Source organism: Drosophila montana, unplaced genomic scaffold, assembly GCF_035044405.1.
Source record: "Drosophila montana isolate Dmon_TW-CO22-7 unplaced genomic scaffold, ASM3504440v1 contig_2397_1, whole genome shotgun sequence".
NCBI lineage: Eukaryota > Metazoa > Arthropoda > Insecta > Diptera > Drosophilidae > Drosophila > Drosophila montana.
Window position 1 is genome coordinate 15,225 of NW_026997278.1, and position 18,879 is coordinate 34,103.

Sequence of the window (18,879 nt, forward strand, 5' to 3'; positions counted from 1 at the left end):
TATAAATAAATATAAATTTAAACCCCCTAGTCGATAAGAAGCTCCGATGAAATACGATATAATTTGCTTAGCTGCCTCGAGTACCTTGCACAGACATTAGAGGCAGCTATCCTAAAAAGGCAGTTAACTTAATTTATTTTTATTCTAAAAGTTAATCGAGTAACAACCTCTATTTTTTTTAAGTTGCACTTTAACTTTAACTTATGTTTATGTTCAATACAGTTATACAGTTATACATAAGAAGAACAAATCAAAAATCAACACATCTGATCATAGATGGCGCAGGTAGCTTACATGATATTCATAGAAATTGGCAAAAATTACTGCCAATAGGAGGCGCTAAAATGCAAAAGGCTGTTGCAGATGCACTTAACGCAATTTAACAAAATCAAAAAACTTGGTATGCAAGTCGATTCCAGAGATCAGTACGAGTTCAAAAAAGTAAAACTTTCGAAAATCGGACAATTTTTAGCCGAATTATCGCAAAAAAATTGAAAAATCTTCAAAATTATAACGGCATTTTTTCGCGTTTTTTAAATCGCTGTATCTCGGCCAAATAAGCCCCGATCTCGTTCGACTCGTGGTCACAGCCATTTTCAGCCAACATCGTAATTTTTGCAAAAAACAAAGTAGTTTTTCTCAGATTTTTTGGTGTCAATCGATAGTCGGGATCCGTACGGGAAGAAAGAGGTATATCATTTCGAAATCGGACATATGGTACCCGAAATATTTTAATTTTAATTTTAATTTCAAAGAAAGACAGTACTACTAAAATTATGCTAAAACCCGCTACAAACGGCTATAAATGGCTATAAAGCCCCTGGTATAAATGCAAAAAGGCTGTTAAGTTAGATGCACTTAACGCAATTCATTTCATACAAAATTAGCTCTTATTGCAGCGAAAAGAAAAGAAAAAAAGCTATCTTACCGATGCAGAAAAGAAAAAAAGCTATCTTACCGATGCAGCTAAGTATCAAGGCAGCTAAGCAAATTATACTGTACATGTAGTAAATATGGATTTTCTAGAACAGGTCTAATTATGTGTCTTAGTTGGCTTTAGATTCTAGTTAATAATATCCTTATTATTTTAGTATCTGGTGCGTCTAAGCCCAGAGCGTTAGATTGGATACTAACAAGAGCTTCTAGGCAAAGTTAAAGTTAAATACATAAGTTTTTCAGCGCCAAATCAATTTTTACGGTACATAAAACAAATATTAAGACAGGCTTAGAAAGAGTCTGTAATGAGGCTTGTTCATATATTAGAGTCCTAAAGGAAGGCTATTCAAATTTATTTCACAATTTTGTCATGAAATGTGTAACGTATAGAATATATATTCTGGATCAGCATATTTAGCTCATGCCGAGCTAATATAGCCATGTCCGCAGGGGAAATATCTACAAGGGTATACAATTTTCGGTGTGCCGTACTTTCTCGATTTTCATAAGTATAATTCATAAATTGTCAATCATTTTTTATGGAACTAAATGTAGACCGTAAGCAGATTAAGAGTTAAGTCGTTGACTAGTTAAATACCATCCGAACTATAGGAAGTTGATTAGGTTACCTGCAGTTCACCTTCTAGTAGTCAGCAGGTCGCTATGGTGTAAACGATTCAGCCTTTGTCGGAAGTTATTATTGGTCAGGCCATTGGCCAGACTGGAGTTCCTCTGGATTAGGCCACAGACTGGAGAGAAACGCAGATCGTTGTAGATTTTGAAATTTAGCGTATCAGGAGAGTCCATTATAACAGAATATAACAGATATTATATCTGAATAGGTTGAGAATAAAGTCGCCAGCACGTCAATAAAACCAGACTAATCGATATTTCTATGAAGTCCCCATTTACAGCCAAATACAATTTTTGGACTGCTATTAATATATAGTATAGAATATATTCAATTGCTCAATACCCTCGGATCGGCTGTTTATCCATGTCTATGTTCTATGGGCTTAGGGTATAGCAAGAGTGGACAACTAATGAGAAACTTTTTTGCGGATGATTTGCGAGCATATATATATTTTCACTCTCAATTTTGTAGGGTTGGAAATGCTCTCTTTAGTTTATTACAAACCTATGTATGTACATACATCTGACAAATGTACAAATCTGAAAAATAAAAAGTTTATTTAAGTTTAAACGATGTACATATACATATGTGTGTACATAGTTTACGGGCATCAATTGATTTAGTTCATGACCTGCTATCGATAATCAAGAATATAAGCTCAAAAGCTCAAACTAGGCTAAAGGAAGAAAAGCTTTTGCCGGTCATGCGTCCAAGAGGTGGAGACTTTCTCTCCGAGCACCAAACGGTTGAACCAGAGAGAGAATATCAAAACATTCTCAGTATAAAGAGGCGACCTGGGATACAGAAATGTGAAACACATATAGATATGCTTTCCTATAGCTACTCCTGATGCTGCTTTTTTATATCTGAAGCCATCAGTATTGAATTCGCTTTGCTAACCAACGGACGTTTAACAATACAATTCGTGGTATATATACACATACATAAGTCGCGTGCTGCCTGGTCCCGTCACCCATTTACATAAATATGTATATTCTATAGTGGAATACATTAAATATACATTGTATGTATGTATATACATTACCATTCATTTGACAGATACATACTTTTCAAGCATATAATAGTTAAATGTAGATACATATGTTAACGTTCATCCACAAATACATACATATATACCCATGTGTTGGTAGGCTCACGAATAAAACACACAGACAAATACGTATAGGCATATGTGCGCACAAAATTATATTTATCAGATAGCTGAAAAAACTATCTGAAAAGCATTCAAATGGTCATATATATATATATATATATATATATATATATGTTTCCACACGATGTATTATTGTTAAGGGGTACATACAAATTTACATATGTACATATGGATGTACATTCTTATACATATATATATATAAATATATTTATATACATATATACATCTCTCTTTACATCTACGTATATATATATATATTCCTCATTATATATAGCGTGATACGCTGCTTAAATACATACATAAATGTGTATGTATGTATATGAAGTGACTGAAAATATTGAACTTTTTTATTTAGATTTCCTAATTTTTTATATATGTATATATATACAACTATATTTATATATACTGATTATATAAATAACAAAAACATATTTATTATATATATTAATGTATAATAACATTTTTTTAAATTTAAATATACTACTACTACTTGTTAACAAGCATTTGTACGAAATACCCATGTGCATGTACATATACCTACATACATATGTACATGTGCATGTATGTTCATAAGTAACATTTTTTCCGTGTCGTCCGATTTTGTAAGGACATGGTTACACTTAAGAACGTATGTATGTATATGTATACATTCAATTAGTTCAATTTATACTTTGTGCATATGTGCAATTTACAATTCCTGACTGACAAAATAATTATAATTAACTATGCATACATATACCAACAGATGTACATATGTACAAATCCTTAATAGCAAATACATATGTATGTATATGTTTTCTACACACAAGTTTTAAAAACTGAATTGTGGCTCTGCTTTTACATACATATGTATGTACATCATAAAATTTGTACATACACATATATATGTAAGTACGTAAATAGTTAACTTTATATACAAAAATGTTATTTCAGCACACATGTGTAGACTGTATGTATATGAAGACAAAATAAATTTGTATGTATTCTGATACCCTCCCTGCATTACTAGCAATTGGAAGAACGGTGGAAAATTCATGCGCAGCTATAATGGAATATGGGAACAAGAGCAACATGTTCATATATAAATCTATACAGACATACATGCATACAAGTACATACATATGTATGTGAAAGCTGTCAAAAATACTTGTATATATATATATACCCATGCATTCGTATGTACATTGTCAACTATGAGCTTGCATACAAGCATGTGTATCAGCAAATACAATTGCAAATGTAACAGTTAGGCGAGTATGTACATATTTATATGTATGTATGTATGTATATGCATATATGTATATGAGTATACATATTCAAGAACTTGTTGCAATTTTTAAAGTTAATAGTTGTCATATTATTATTATTATATATATATTATGCATTATTTGTACTATACATGCATATATGTATATATATTTTATAAACTAAGAACAACAAATTTAATTCGACTTTTATCAGTTTATCTTTATCTTCGGTAAATTTGTAGTTATTTGTAGTTAGTGCGTGCAAAATTTGTTCATACAATGCATCAGTACCTATGTATGTGTTTGTGATGTTGTTTTAATACAGTGCTTGTGAACAAGGCGAGGTATTTACTGACATTAGTTGGTGCTCATTGGCTTGGTTGCCTTCCAGTCGAACCCTTTGCTGGAATATGTTGGGTAACTTGTCAACTTACGTACATATGTACATATGCAGTGTGTACATACAATGCATATGCATATGTAATGAATATACTTAATTATGATTTCATATATTTATAGCATATATATAGGTATTTCATATATTCATACATTTATAGCACTGCTTCACGGTGCAACCTTAATATTCAAATAAAATATCAATTTATATAAATTTGTCCTCATAAATATAGATTTACTCCGAATTTTCATTAGAGAAAAATATTTTACCGCCAAACCTACTATTTAAATTCATTTTAGTTGCAACGTCCACAGTGCCACCTGTACCTAAACTAATATTTTACCTATTTAGCGGACTTTTTTTGTTATAAAATAGATTGCTTTTTTGTACATATATAACAGTTTTTTTCATTTTTCATCTAATTTCGTACGTTTTCCTGTATATTCGACACAAGACACCTGTTTCGGAGTGACAAACGTGGTCATGGTCAACTGCACGCAGTGTGACCGTAACCAAATTAGTAAGTTTTCCCCTAATAAAAATCGATCTTGGTGTAAAACTCACTAATGCAAATATTAATGAATTATACGACTTCAGGGACCTTAAGTGGAAAATATTTGATTTACTATTAAAACTGTGATTAGGTAATATTAAGATAGTTACTTTCAGAACACACTTTACAACATGATTATTATTGTATAGTATTTAAAGTATTTTCATATGCATGATCATTCAGTGTGAACGTGTATCGAGTTAATTTACTGAAACATATGTGTGTTATATACATATGTATATTAAAGAGTCGAAATCTGTGGTTAATTACCGATTTGATCAAAACATATCTATGTATGTGCTTATATTTTTCTGCTTAACAAGACCATAAGTATTTCAATAGCGTCTCGCGGAAATCGGCAAAATATCTCCTAACAAAAACAACAACGGAAGCGTGCTACAACACAGATTGAATTGAACACATTGAACTACAAGGATTAGTAAAGTTTGTCTGCAAATTTACTGCCACAACCTACTTAAGTGCTACAGACTCTAATTGACACACACACACAATAGATTTTCTCAAGTGTGCCATCGCGATGGCTGCTCCAGCAGCCTGTACGCGTTTTTCGGACAATTACGATATCAAGGAAGAGCTCGGCAAGTAAGTGAACACACAGCGAACCCCCAAAAATTACCAAGCTTGCCCCAGTCGGGAATGCCCGTTAGCAGATACTCTAGACCCTGCGTGGGAGTTGCCATTACAAACAATCAGGCTTTTAGCCGAACACTATGGGATTAAACTTCCTAATTAGCATTTGTGTTTGTTGTCCGATTCGTATGTTTATGTGTATAAGGACCAAAGCTCAGGAACGGAAGAGCTATACAAAATGTTAAAGATTTCCAATCTGTTTATTTTATACGAAAATGGACATACAATAAACACCATATACACCAAAAAGTCTTGATATTTCGAATATATATTCAGCTTCCGAGTTTCCGATATCCACAGAGCACACAGACGAACTGACGGTACATGGCTAAATCGACTCAGCTCGTCCTCTCCTTACAAAAAATGATAAGTTTATTTACATTCATTTTTGCGTTTTTGCAGGGGTGCCTTTTCAATAGTAAAAAGATGTGTCCAAAAATCAACTGGATTCGAGTTTGCGGCTAAAATTATAAACACCAAGAAACTAACAGCAAGGGGTAAGAATTTATTAGTTTAAACAGATATTCGTATTTCTTAACTACAAACTGCATTTTCGATCTTTCAGATTTTCAAAAACTAGAACGAGAAGCTAGGATTTGTAGGAAATTGCACCACCCTAATATTGGTATGATATTTATATAAATTTTCCATGTAGACGATGTTGCCTGCCAAAGCTAAGTCTAGTTTTATTATCCCAGATAAGCCAAGTTGTAACTGCTTAACTGCTCTGCTCTATTTTATCGCTCCGATTCAGTTTTGCAAATGAATATTAAAATTTGGCACTGATTCCGTTTTAATCAGCTAAACATCGATTCAAGAGCAGTTTTTCATAGGCTTTTTTCTAAAGGCTTTTTTCTATGTATATATCTTTATTTTTGTGCAAGAGTTTTGCAAAAGCTGGTTTGGATCAAACATGCTTAAGCCCGGATGGCCTTTAAATATACAACTCGGCTTAGCATCTCTTTTTGTTTGTAAAAATGGTACTTGGCACACACTTAAACATTTGTTGAATTATATGTTACAAAATCATAGCGACAATGGGATATCTAAACCTATATTGAGTAATAATGTTGATCATAATCAAACGTTTAAAGTTTTTATTAAATTTGTTTGACTTTCAGTTCGATTGCATGACAGCATACAGGAGGAAAACTATCACTATCTTGTTTTTGATCTGTAAGTAACGACTCCCACACCACATGTAGAGTTTCATATGTACTAATATGTTATAAATATAGGTTGCTTGTAGATAGAAAAACGAAATATAATTTGATTGTAAAAAAAAAAGCTTTCGGGTCCCTTTGTGAATAAAGCAATGACTTGACTATTGTTTATTGAGATTCATAGTTCATCCTTTTCCCACCGAGTTCTTATTTAATTACTTACTATAGCTCTCTCTTAAATCTGCACTCTAACTACCTTTGTGTGTATATATAGTAGAAAGAGAAATTTGAAAAACGAAATGGAATTTCAATTTTCTGAACGAAAGCAATCTTAAAAGTTAAATCAACAAAATTGACCGTACTAAAAATACATTTACAGTGTAACTGGTGGTGAACTTTTCGAAGATATTGTTGCACGTGAATTTTATTCAGAGGCTGATGCATCACATTGTATTCAGCAAATATTGGAATCTGTCAATCACTGCCACCAGAACGGTGTGGTGCATCGAGATCTCAAACCTGAGAATTTACTATTAGCAAGTAAGGCAAAGGGTGCAGCTGTGAAACTCGCGGACTTTGGTCTAGCCATTGAAGTACAAGGTGATCACCAAGCCTGGTTTGGATTTGCCGGTACTCCTGGGTATCTATCGCCCGAGGTATTGAAAAAGGAACCATATGGCAAATCGGTAGATATATGGGCATGTGGTAAGCAGATGCATTTCTCATTATTATCGTATTGTTGTTATTTATTATTATGTATTTATGTTTAATATGTTATATGTATATGTTGTCACTACTCACACTCTGATTATATTAACCCAATTTTTTTTAATAGTTTATGAACAACTTTAAGCATATTAATTGTTTATATACAGGAGTTATACTCTACATACTGCTGGTTGGGTATCCACCGTTTTGGGATGAGGATCAACACCGCTTGTATTCACAAATAAAGGCAGGGGCCTACGATGTAAGAATCTCTTTCAATCACCATAAATTAGAAAACGCAAAGTTTTGACGCTCATTCTGCTTTTACACTACATGATCTCGATTAATACATGATAGTTTAAGATTCAATAATTTCAATATTGGAATTACAGTCAGCATATTTAACTGTGCATAACCATTTCTAAATTATCCTTTGTATATTGGTTTGGTATATTTTTATCAAATTCTTGCATCATCATCTATTTTAGTATCCTTCGCCAGAATGGGACACAGTTACGCCAGAGGCAAAAAATCTGATCAATCAAATGCTCACTGTAAACCCAAATAAGCGAATAACAGCAGCTGAAGCCCTTAAACACCCATGGATTTGTGTAAGTTTCTCTTTTGCATTTTCTTCTTGTATACATTCCAGACCAATTATTATATTATTTTTATGAAAATAGCAACGAGAGCGTGTGGCATCTGTAGTACATCGCCAGGAAACCGTGGACTGTCTCAAGAAATTCAATGCTCGTCGCAAACTTAAGGGAGCTATACTCACCACAATGCTTGCAACTAGGAATTTCTCTAGTAAATAGATTTAATATTAGAATGGAGAAAAAAAAACATTCTGTTTAATTTTCGTTTAAAGGCAGAAGCATGATAACTAAAAAGGGAGATGGATCTCAAGTGAAGGAATCAACTGATTCCTCTAGCACAACACTAGAGGACGATGACGTCAAAGGTAAATATTTATGTCAATTTGAAAACTAGTTGGAGTCTATAATTGTTTTTGATCTTTTCGCTGATACCAATTTTGAATGAAGTGGGGGCTTCTTTTATAGATGAGTTGAGCTCGTTAGGTTACATTTTACAATTGAATGAGTTTCTAGCCACCAAAATAGACAGTAAAGATAAGGATATACCTTTTGAAATCTATATATAATTCAATTATATAGTAAAATAATATATTTATATATATAACCGTTAACCGTTAAGTGTCGCATTATATATTGCATTTTAACTAGAATTAGTTCGGTACTTTTATGCATTTTCAATTTGCTGTCAATTTATTTTCATATAATCTGCACGTGTATTTAATTAATTACTTTAATGTCGTTCGAATAGCTGTTGTAATTCGGTTATAATCTGCCTGTATATCATTTTTTATCATACATTTTGTACATTTCAATATCGGCATGGTTAATATTTACGTTGAAACATCACACAAACTTGTTAAACATGAAGACACATCTTATGTCTTCACATTGCAGATGGCATAAATATTGTAAGCAACATGTTTTTTTAATAAATTTAGGCTCCCACAATCTATCTGTTACTAAAACATCTTACTGAATAAAAGTACTTCTAAAATTCCGTAGCAATATTCAAGCCCCATGAGCAAGATGGGCAAATTTGAGTTATAGAGTATAGGGAAAGTCATCTGCGACTTCAAACAGGCAGACGGGCAAAGAGACTGGTAGGCAGACAGACAGACAGACAGACAGGCAGACCGAAAGACTCAAAGTCAGACAGACAGAGAGACAGACAAACAGACGGGAAGACAGACAGACAGAGAGACTTGCAGACAGACAGACAGGCAGACAGCCTGTTTGTATGCCTTTAAGGCCACCCATTGAAAATTGTTAATAATATTCTAATGTGCGAATGCATCAACATCAACAAGCTAAGTCGATCTAGCAAAAGTCCATCTGTATGAGCGGGACTCAGCAAAATCTAGAACAATTTTAAATTTAAATTATAGATTATCATAGGCATTTTGTCGTTAATGCCGGGAATATCGAAACATTGCCCGTTTTTAATATCAAAGGTACAAAGGTTTATATATTTTATTTTCTTACACGATCCACTAATCGTAATGTGCTTTAACTGTATTAAACAATTGCCTAGATTTATAATGTTATATGTATTGTTTTATTAATTGATCAATTCATCTTTGCTTAATTTTCGTGATTAGCTTTGAAATACATGTACCTGTACCTGTAACATATAAATTTCTTTGCACCCTTTTTAACTTTTCCAGCAAAATTACAAATTAATTCAAAAGCGCGGAAGTACGGATATCTTCGGCACGCCGAAAACTTATAACCCTTGTGTAGGCAGAGATGTGAGAATAGTGAAGCTCGTAAAGGATGAGTTTAATGGAAAATATCTGGGAAAACATAACTCATTTTTGACCGATCCTTCCCAAACAGCTATATAATACAGTAGTACAATCTTGATTAGATTTGGATCAAATCTAAGCAGCATCGTTACTTAAATGCTAAACAAGCAAGTTTTTCATACAAGAACTTAATATTCCTAAGGCAGCTACATATGTATATACAAGTAGTCCGATCCAACCTGCAACAGACAAACGGACAATTGCAAGGTTTCAAGACGATAGCTTTTAAACTAAAAAACTAGTTTGCATAGAAGCAGACAGACCGATATGGCTATATCAACTCAGCTATTGCTGCTGATCTAGAATATAAATACTTTATGGGGTCGGAGAAGTCTTGAACTGTGCGTTACACATATTATTACCCTCTACAAGGGTATAAGAAGAATGAAAGAAAATCCTCTACTTGTTTTTATATACAACCTGGTCACAGTATCCATTGGGCTTATATTGTTGGGCCCTTGGGTGGAATCAATGGGTATTTAAATATATTTTCTGTATGTCTTATAAAGGCGCAAATACACACCTAACAATTTAAAGCAATAACAAACATTGAAATGAACACGGTTGCATTTTCAATTATGAAATTTGTTTATTTTTTTTTAGAAGATAAAAAAGGGATCGTTGATCGCAGTACCACAGTCATATCAAAAGACCCAGAAGGTAAATTTTCATTTGCATTTGATTTTTGTTTTTGATTACTTTTTATTTTTATTTTATTATTATTATTATATTATAGTTTTTGTTGTTTTTATGTTACTTCATCGAGACAAGCACTACATACTACTATCTCCTCAACACTTAAAGTCCTTAATTGTTTAAGCATTCATTTGAAGCAGATCGAGTATGTGATATAATTTGATTTTAAGTATGTCATTCACATCGACTTACGAACTCAATAAACGAATTTAGGGCAGTTGAGCTGAAAAGTCATTCTCTGAGGCGTATGTATGGGCTAATCGGCCCCTAGTCATTTTATCGAGATGATATTATCACGTTTATGTATCTGGTTTGAAGGCGTCGTCTTCATTGATTTATTTTCAATTTCAGAGCTGGAGCTGCTCACCTTGGATTGAATTGGGAACAACAACCCTTTTTCAATTGGATGGATCATTCCACCGCCCGATTCCCCCCAGATTTATATATACATTTTCGAACAATACCGTCTTTAATTTCTTCAAAGATCTTACGGCATATTCATATCCGTTTGCTGTTCATTTTACTGTTTTCTGTAATAGTTGGTAGCTTCTTAAATTGACAAATATTCGTAATATGAAAATGAATTGGAGCAATTGAATAGATCTATGGATATAATATAACATCCAAAGTTATTTGATTATTCTTAAACGAGCCAAATGAAACTGAATGATGTATACACAAATTTTTGACTGGTCAGATATAATCCCCATTGTCGATGAGTATGGAAACTGTAATCAATACATATTCGAATAGTACTCAGTCTTTAAAGAATCGTTTCATTCGTGAAAACTAACAAACATAATACTTAAACTAAATGATATTTGTGATGTTGACCAGACCAGCCGCTGCATGCTGCTGCAAAGAGCCTTGTACTAACAATAAGCACTTTGCCAGTCCATAATGATTATGACCATCTGATATACTATACTCTATATATTGCCTGACTGTACACATCGCATTTCAACAGTAGGCCAGCAGACCCAGCTGCAATCAAAGTCGACGAACTGCTCGTTCCTCGGTTCCTCGTTTGCCGCGCCATTCGGTGTTGGGTTCACCAGAGTAGAGGCCAACATTTGCAGCAATGTCAATGACAATACGAATGCCAGTACCAAAATTAATACTAATGACAATAGTAAACGCATTGATGCTCAAAGCCCCGCCTTAAGCAGTCAAATGCATTCAAAGTCCCGCCTTAGAGGTGAGTATGCTCCATTAATGCTAGGCATTTTCTATAGAGTTCCATAGCCCACTCGCCCACTCTCACCTTCAGTGAAAAGGGTGAAAAAGCGAATGAATTCTGTAAATAATGGCGTCTATTTTATATACATATGTACATCAATTATATTTTTTCTGATCTATTGCAGATCGCATGTTCAATTTTTGCTGTATATCCAAAAAAGGGAACTACTAATTTCAGCTGCAAATGCAAGCATATGTTACGTATGTATCGTATTGTACTATTATCTCGTCAACTTTCGTACACTCTACTATTTGTAGCTTCATATAAGACATATCTGGCATCGTATTCTATATATTTTATATTCGTATTTGTTTGAAGCTAGCTGATGTCTCAGTTGTTCTTAAAAAGTTGGCAAAAAGCTTAGCGCTCGGCATTAGAAACCTTACATACTTATATATAGTATGTTCCCAGTATGTAAATGAGCCTGCATCTCTCTGTGTTCTCAAAATGAACACACCTATCAATAGTCGTCCTAACCGCAATACACAATAAGATCTAAATAAAAATTCATCGCAAAAATTATATTTTCTTGTGTTAATTCTGGACGCGGAAAATTGATCTGTGTTTCAAATTCAGATATTTTCCAGCTAAATTCGACTGTTTTTTAGAGGTCACTTGTCAATTATCAGCCAATTTGCAGCTATTTTAAGCTCTTTTTAACGTTGGATTCAGCCATTTCTTGAGAAGCGGCAGTTACCAACACTGGTGTTGAGTAGGTCGGTACCCGGTTTCCGCATTCCGGATTCCTCCCCCCTTTGGTCTAGCAAAGCATTTGAAAGAAGTTCAATATCATCTAATTTGAACCAAACTGCAAACACGTATCACAGTTGACATATTAATTAACTTACATTCATAATTATCTGAAGAACACGATATCCTCAATTATTTATTTAGTTTTGATTTTTATATACATGTATATATATATTCAATAATATATATATATATATATATATATGCGTATATTTATATATTTATAAACTATTGAAATGTGTGCGTTTTAGAAATAAGGATTGTGTGTCCTGCAAAAACTTGCCAGCAAATATCAGGAAATTCACAATGCTCTTCAGGTATGTATTAGGGCTTTGCTCCTTAGCTCCCATTTCTTTTAATCCGTCATAGGCATCCTTCACATATATGTATATGTATATATCGTATATCATACCTTGTATTTTCTTCTTCTTCTTTTATGAATGCTTGAATGTGTCTTCTCGTAAGAAAATCTGCATTTTTGATTTAGAATTTTGATACAGTTTGCTAATTATGTACCTTCTACTTTCCGTTTATCAATCACAATCACCTGCATGCTATCACATTTAAATTCAATTTTGGTTTGATATACATTTTGTGGCACCTCAGATGCTGATGCTAAATAAGTAATACAGCGGGATTCTATGTAAGTGCGGGAACTAGCCTTGAAGAATTAACTTCAACCAAATTGGTTAGATAATAAGTATAATGCAAAATGTTTTCAGTATTCATTGGAAGACAAAGACTTTTAACAAACTAATTGGTATTCCCGGCCTCTCCCGGTCAAATTTTATAGAATAGAATAGAATACAGAACCAAAAGTTGGAATCAACTCTTCCGCTCGTTTTAGTCCCGTGGGGTGAATCTTGAAACAACATTCTTAACTCCCACCAGAAGATGTTTGGGTCTTCGTTTTCAGCTAACTAGTTTGTTAAAGTAAATTGAATAAAAATATATTGTACCCAAAAATTGAGCACTAATTAAATATTATCTCAACGTTAAATCTTTTCTCAAAAATATATTCACATAAATCTTTAAAGCTATTTTCTACTGTGAAAACAATATCGGAAGCGAATGTAAGAACTGTTTCCACTCCTGCGGGGTCATTTTTTATTTAAATAAAAAATTATTATCTATTTCTACTTTAAAATCAACAGTTTTTCAGTGAGAACATTTCAGTGCCAGCTTAATAATTTCGTAAAACAGGCTAGCAGCCTCATATTTTACATATATCTAAAGGCAAATTGTGGAAGATATATTTATATATTTTAAATTTTTCAACTTCCCGGTGGCTGTACCTTTATTATCTAACACTGAAAAACACCAAGCCTTAAAATCGATATTTATTGATAATTTGGAAACGACGAGATATCGACAAAAACTGGTCGTTTTGTGAATGGTATATTTGAAATTTCAAGTCTCCTGATTTTATAGTTTCTGAGATCGACGCGTTCATAGAGAAGGCGACTATCCCAGAGGCTGAGAAAGTAGCAATACTTTGTATAGCAACCTTGCTTGGCTCGGTTGTCTTCTCCTTAAAGTATCTTCTTAACCTGTGATCAGAGTTATGATTCCTGCTGTTTGTATCGGGAGAGTTTCGATTGTTTTAACCAGGCTCTAGATTTTAGTCGTCAAATTCACCGAAGCGAGCCAAGTTCAGATCGCATGACTTTTATCAGTCAATGAAATGGTAATTCATCAGCCATGACTCGATCGACATCAATAATTAATATCCTAATTAATTCAATTACGTATTTACAGGGTTGGGGGATATATATATGTATATACAAATTTTTTCGCCATTACCCGATTTTGAATTCAAAAACTTGTATGATTACTATTTGTTCATTAGATTCAACGGGAGTAAATGTTTTTATAATTGTTAATAAGCTTGCTGATAAAGGCACAAGATTTGAAAAATTTGTCATTAAAAATTCTCACCATCGATGAATATTCGTCATATTGGGCCGCAATAATGTGCTTCAGAAGTGGTCGGTTTGGTAACAGACACGAGTTGGGCAGAGTATTTAATATATGCTGTAAATTGGGCTTTAGATTCAAGCAACACTGCGCGAGGGAATATCTCTACTTGTTTCAGCTTTTTTCTAGCTCAATTTGGCTGTTTTCAGAGCTCGTCAACCGAAAACAGTAGCTACTTAGCGACATATCAGAGACAATCCAGTTTATTGCCAATTCGTGCTCAGAAAACTATTTCAGCCTTTTAGCTATTTTAGCTATTTTCACCATTGGATTCAGCTAGCTTTTTGAACTTTTTGCAATCAATGCATAAAACTTTATTCAATGGTTTGGCTCAAAATAAAAAACCTCTGAGGGAAATCAATTTTATAACAATAATTCTTCAATTATTACTTGCAGAACTTGGGTTTTTGGACGTGAAAAACCCGAGTTTGCAGCCCTTGTAGGCAAATAAAACAATTTTGCCAATAATATAAACAAATATTTTATTAAACTTTGTTTTATGAAGAAATAATTTAATCATTTCTAATTAAAAAGCCTATTAAGTTGAATAGAAAACTCGATATTTGCGTGCTGCAAGTGAAGTTAAAGATATTAGCTAAGATATCTTGATAATCCAAAAAGTTGTTCATTCAAGAAGTTAATTTATAGTGGTCCGATGTGGACAGGATCTCGCGCATATGCAGGGAGCAGAGGCAAGAACATTCTTTTTATGGTATTCATATGCCAGCTATATGATATAGGGATGGAGTCGAAGATGTCTCATGAGAAAATTATAATACCCTCTAATTGGGTATAAAAATAAACTTAAGATGTATATAACAAACATACGGTATATCGTATACGATTGACATATCGCCATACTTTATTTTTGAAGAGTTTACCAAAATACCATCACACATACATTTAGTTAATGGTTTTTGATTTTCTTAGTACGTTGGTTGGTTGGATTGTTCAATTGTAATTCTCATCCTACTACTATCGTTCATAATCGAAATTCATCCGTGGTTGTAGTCTCTGACTTTTAATGAAATACACTATATATAATACACTATAATCTGATTTGGTTCACTGATCTGCTTTAATTTAACTTATTACAAATAATGTTCGGAAACAAATACGAAATATAAAAAGCAGCCAGACGACAGGAAATTATAAAGATCACAGAGCAGTTGATTGAAGCCATCAACAGCGGCGACTTTGACGGATATACGTGAGTTAATCTTTCCCAATATAAGCCAACTGTTTAAGCTGATTTATTGTTAATCCTTTGGCTTCAGTAAAATATGTGATCCGCATCTAACTGCTTTTGAGCCGGAAGCATTGGGAAACTTGGTCGAAGGAATTGATTTTCACAAATTTTATTTCGAAAATGGTAAATATGTCAACGAATAAATGAATCGAATCGGCAAATGAGCTGTCTAAATGGGCCAAAGTCTAAGGCTAAAGTCTAAAACTAATTCTAGAATTTAATGTACGCGTTTCTTTAATTTGAATACAGTACTTGGAAAAAATTGCAAAGCCATTAACACCACAATATTGAATCCCCACGTGCACTTACTGGGAGAAGAAGCCGCTTGTATCGCCTATGTAAGACTTACACAATACATTGACAAGTAAGTTGAATCACGTTCGTTTTTTAATTCTAAGTCTAAGTTTGAGTCAGCCGGAATATGCAATCGATCTAGTGGGATTCATTTGCACTCGTTTAGGTAGTGTGGCAAGGCTCTAGGTCTAGATCTAGGCATTAATTATTTGGAAACTAGAGCTAGAGACTCGAAATTTAAAATATGCACTCGCGTTAACCATATACAGAACTAGCTTATCACCTTTTGTCGAGATCTTGTCTCATATTTGTTAGGCATAACCAAGCTCGTTTAGTGTACACCGATGAAAACTATTTGAGCTTTTTGAAAGCCTCCCCACATTATCCCTCAAAATTAAACAAACAAAAGTTTTTGAGTCCTTAGAGTCCCTTAAACTTTTGGGAGCCATTAAATTTCATAAAGATCGGACTTTAAGCACCGAAGCTATTAAAGAATGCTGAGCGAAGACGAAACACAGAAGGAAACGAGAATGTTTATCAAGATGTTTCGACACTGGGCCGACTAGAGCACACTCCCTTTTCTGGAATAGTGGTCAACTATGCTTATAATATAATGCTGTCTTATTTGTATTTTAATACCGCTTTTCGAAATGTTACTAGGCAAGGACACGCACACACTCATCAATCGGAAGAGACACGCGTATGGCACAGACGCGACAACAAATGGCAAAACGTTCACTTCCATCGAAGTGCATCTGGCAAGATCAGTGGGGCAACGACTTTCGATTTTATGCCACAGAAGTAGGCGGAGTCCACACACGCGCCGCAGAAATAAAAAGATAGTATAATTAATTCGCTCCGATAGCCTAATATGATATATGTGTATGAATCTTTATAATAAACAGCTGAAACAACAATTGTTAAACTCAACTTGCGTGCACTTCTAAGCAGTGAAGCTGTGCGAATCGAACAGATAGGAAACAACAACAAAAATATTCAAAATGTGTTTCTTTGCCCTATTTATTATTTACAATATATTTTATTTCTTTGTTGATTCATATGTATGTTGTATATGCAAACGAAAGAGTAAAAAGCTTTATAAAAGCGTTATATCTATAAATATGTATTATACAAAATTAATGTAATAACAATGATGTGTCCAGTAAATATTCAAAAAGTATCCGCAAAAATTTGATCTAAAAGCTATGACTATTTTTAATTGTAAACCAAAAAAAAAAAACAAGAATATAAAAAAACAAAGGAAACGGATTACAAATTGTCCCCAGATATCAACACGTGAATCGAAAGGATAACAACCTTTCAAGATACTTAAAAAACAAAATATTTAAATTCAAAATGCATAATCCATACGATAAATTTGAAGTGGAAACCCGGATGCTACTACTGGCATGTAGTATTACATCCATACACACATACATATACATATACATATACATATACATATAGATATACATAGTTAGTTCTTCTTTGCTATCGAACAGATATAAATACATAAATGTATCTAGAGAAAAGCTGTGTTTAAAAAAAGATCTCTATTAGCACACTCACATCGACCGTCAGCATATTAAGTTTTAGCAAACTATTCACATAATTGTACGTACCTTCATGTAAAGTTTAAGCAGATTATTCAATTGTAATTGTATAATGAATGTATAATTGTATGTGCATTTATGTATATGTTTATGTGCATATATGTTTATGTACTTTTCAATGAATACCAAAAAACTTACCATATATTACCATTCATTTTGGGATACTGCAAGTGTGAAAATATAAAAGATATCGAAGCTAGGAAACTATTATAATATTGCAAAGCATTAGTTAATAAATATACACTAAGCATTTACAAATTTAACTACACCAAAAAAAACTTACAACCGAACCAAAAATACAATAATAACAATTATTAGCTAATTGTTGTTAAATGAGAAAAAAAAATGGAGCTACAAATTATTGGTATCTGAATTATTGGATTCAAATCTAAAATAAGAATCGAATTAGGAACCGTTGCTGGCCAACCGCTAACGTTCGAGCCTTCTCTAATCGGTTAGTTTCGCTTGGCCTCTTGAATTCCTACTCATCCTAATTAAGATCCTTAATGCAGATACTTAAGTTATTGTAAAATAAAGTGAATACCAAATGCAGTGACAACAACTACACGCAGCTAAGAGTCATACAAATTACTAACATTATTATTTCAATTCTGATAATAATTCTTATGTGTATTTAAATAATTTATTCGAATTTTATACGAGTAATCTAGTAAACAACAACTTTAAACTAAAACAACTAAAAACATTTTGACTAGAAAATCAAATCAAATTGATCATTATGATCCTTAATAAGAAGTTCTTTAGTAACGTGCATAAACTTGTCGATTTCTGAAGCAAGTGTGCTAGGCTAAGCTATATACCTATGTATACATATATGTGTAAAACTAATTGTATATTTTTGTGCATGTAATGTATGTGGGCCTTTTGTAAATATGTATGTATGCATATGTATATATATGCATATATACATATATAATATAAAATTTGTAATGGATGTTTTAATGATTGCTTATTTAACCAGAAATCTTATTTAAATATGAATGTACATAATTTTGGAATAGAACACTTTTGATCAATATGTCTACATAATTTAACTTACTTTAACTATAAATTCCAATTTCAAATTCGTTAGTTATCAGTCAGTTATGATCAATTTTCCTTGGATGTTTGCAAATAAATCGAATAGAAAGATTATTAAATTCTTATAATAGTATCATTAAAAAAAGTGTGTT

General features: G+C 33.0%; 1 protein-coding gene across 6 annotated transcripts; it reads left to right on the plus strand.

The window, feature by feature from the left end:
* Window positions 1-5,175: 5,175 nt before the first annotated feature.
* CaMKII (Calcium/calmodulin-dependent protein kinase II) lies at window positions 5,176-17,350 on the plus strand. 6 transcript variants are annotated; one of them, XM_064681640.1, is made up of 15 exons: window positions 5,176-5,544; window positions 5,995-6,089; window positions 6,158-6,217; window positions 6,714-6,768; window positions 7,135-7,460; window positions 7,631-7,725; window positions 7,952-8,074; window positions 8,147-8,273; window positions 8,335-8,427; window positions 10,471-10,527; window positions 12,805-12,870; window positions 15,662-15,740; window positions 15,808-15,902; window positions 16,029-16,143; window positions 16,734-17,350. In XM_064681640.1, the coding sequence occupies exons 1-15, from the start codon at window positions 5,480-5,482 to the stop codon at window positions 16,876-16,878; spliced, it is 1,596 nt and encodes a 531-aa protein (XP_064537710.1). In that variant the 5' UTR covers window positions 5,176-5,479; the 3' UTR covers window positions 16,879-17,350. The 6 variants fall into 6 exon arrangements, with proteins under 6 accessions (XP_064537710.1, XP_064537711.1, XP_064537712.1 ...); XM_064681641.1 differs by having other exon boundaries at window positions 15,665-15,740; XM_064681642.1 differs by lacking the exon at window positions 12,805-12,870 and having other exon boundaries at window positions 5,177-5,544.
* Window positions 17,351-18,879: the final 1,529 nt, after the last annotated feature.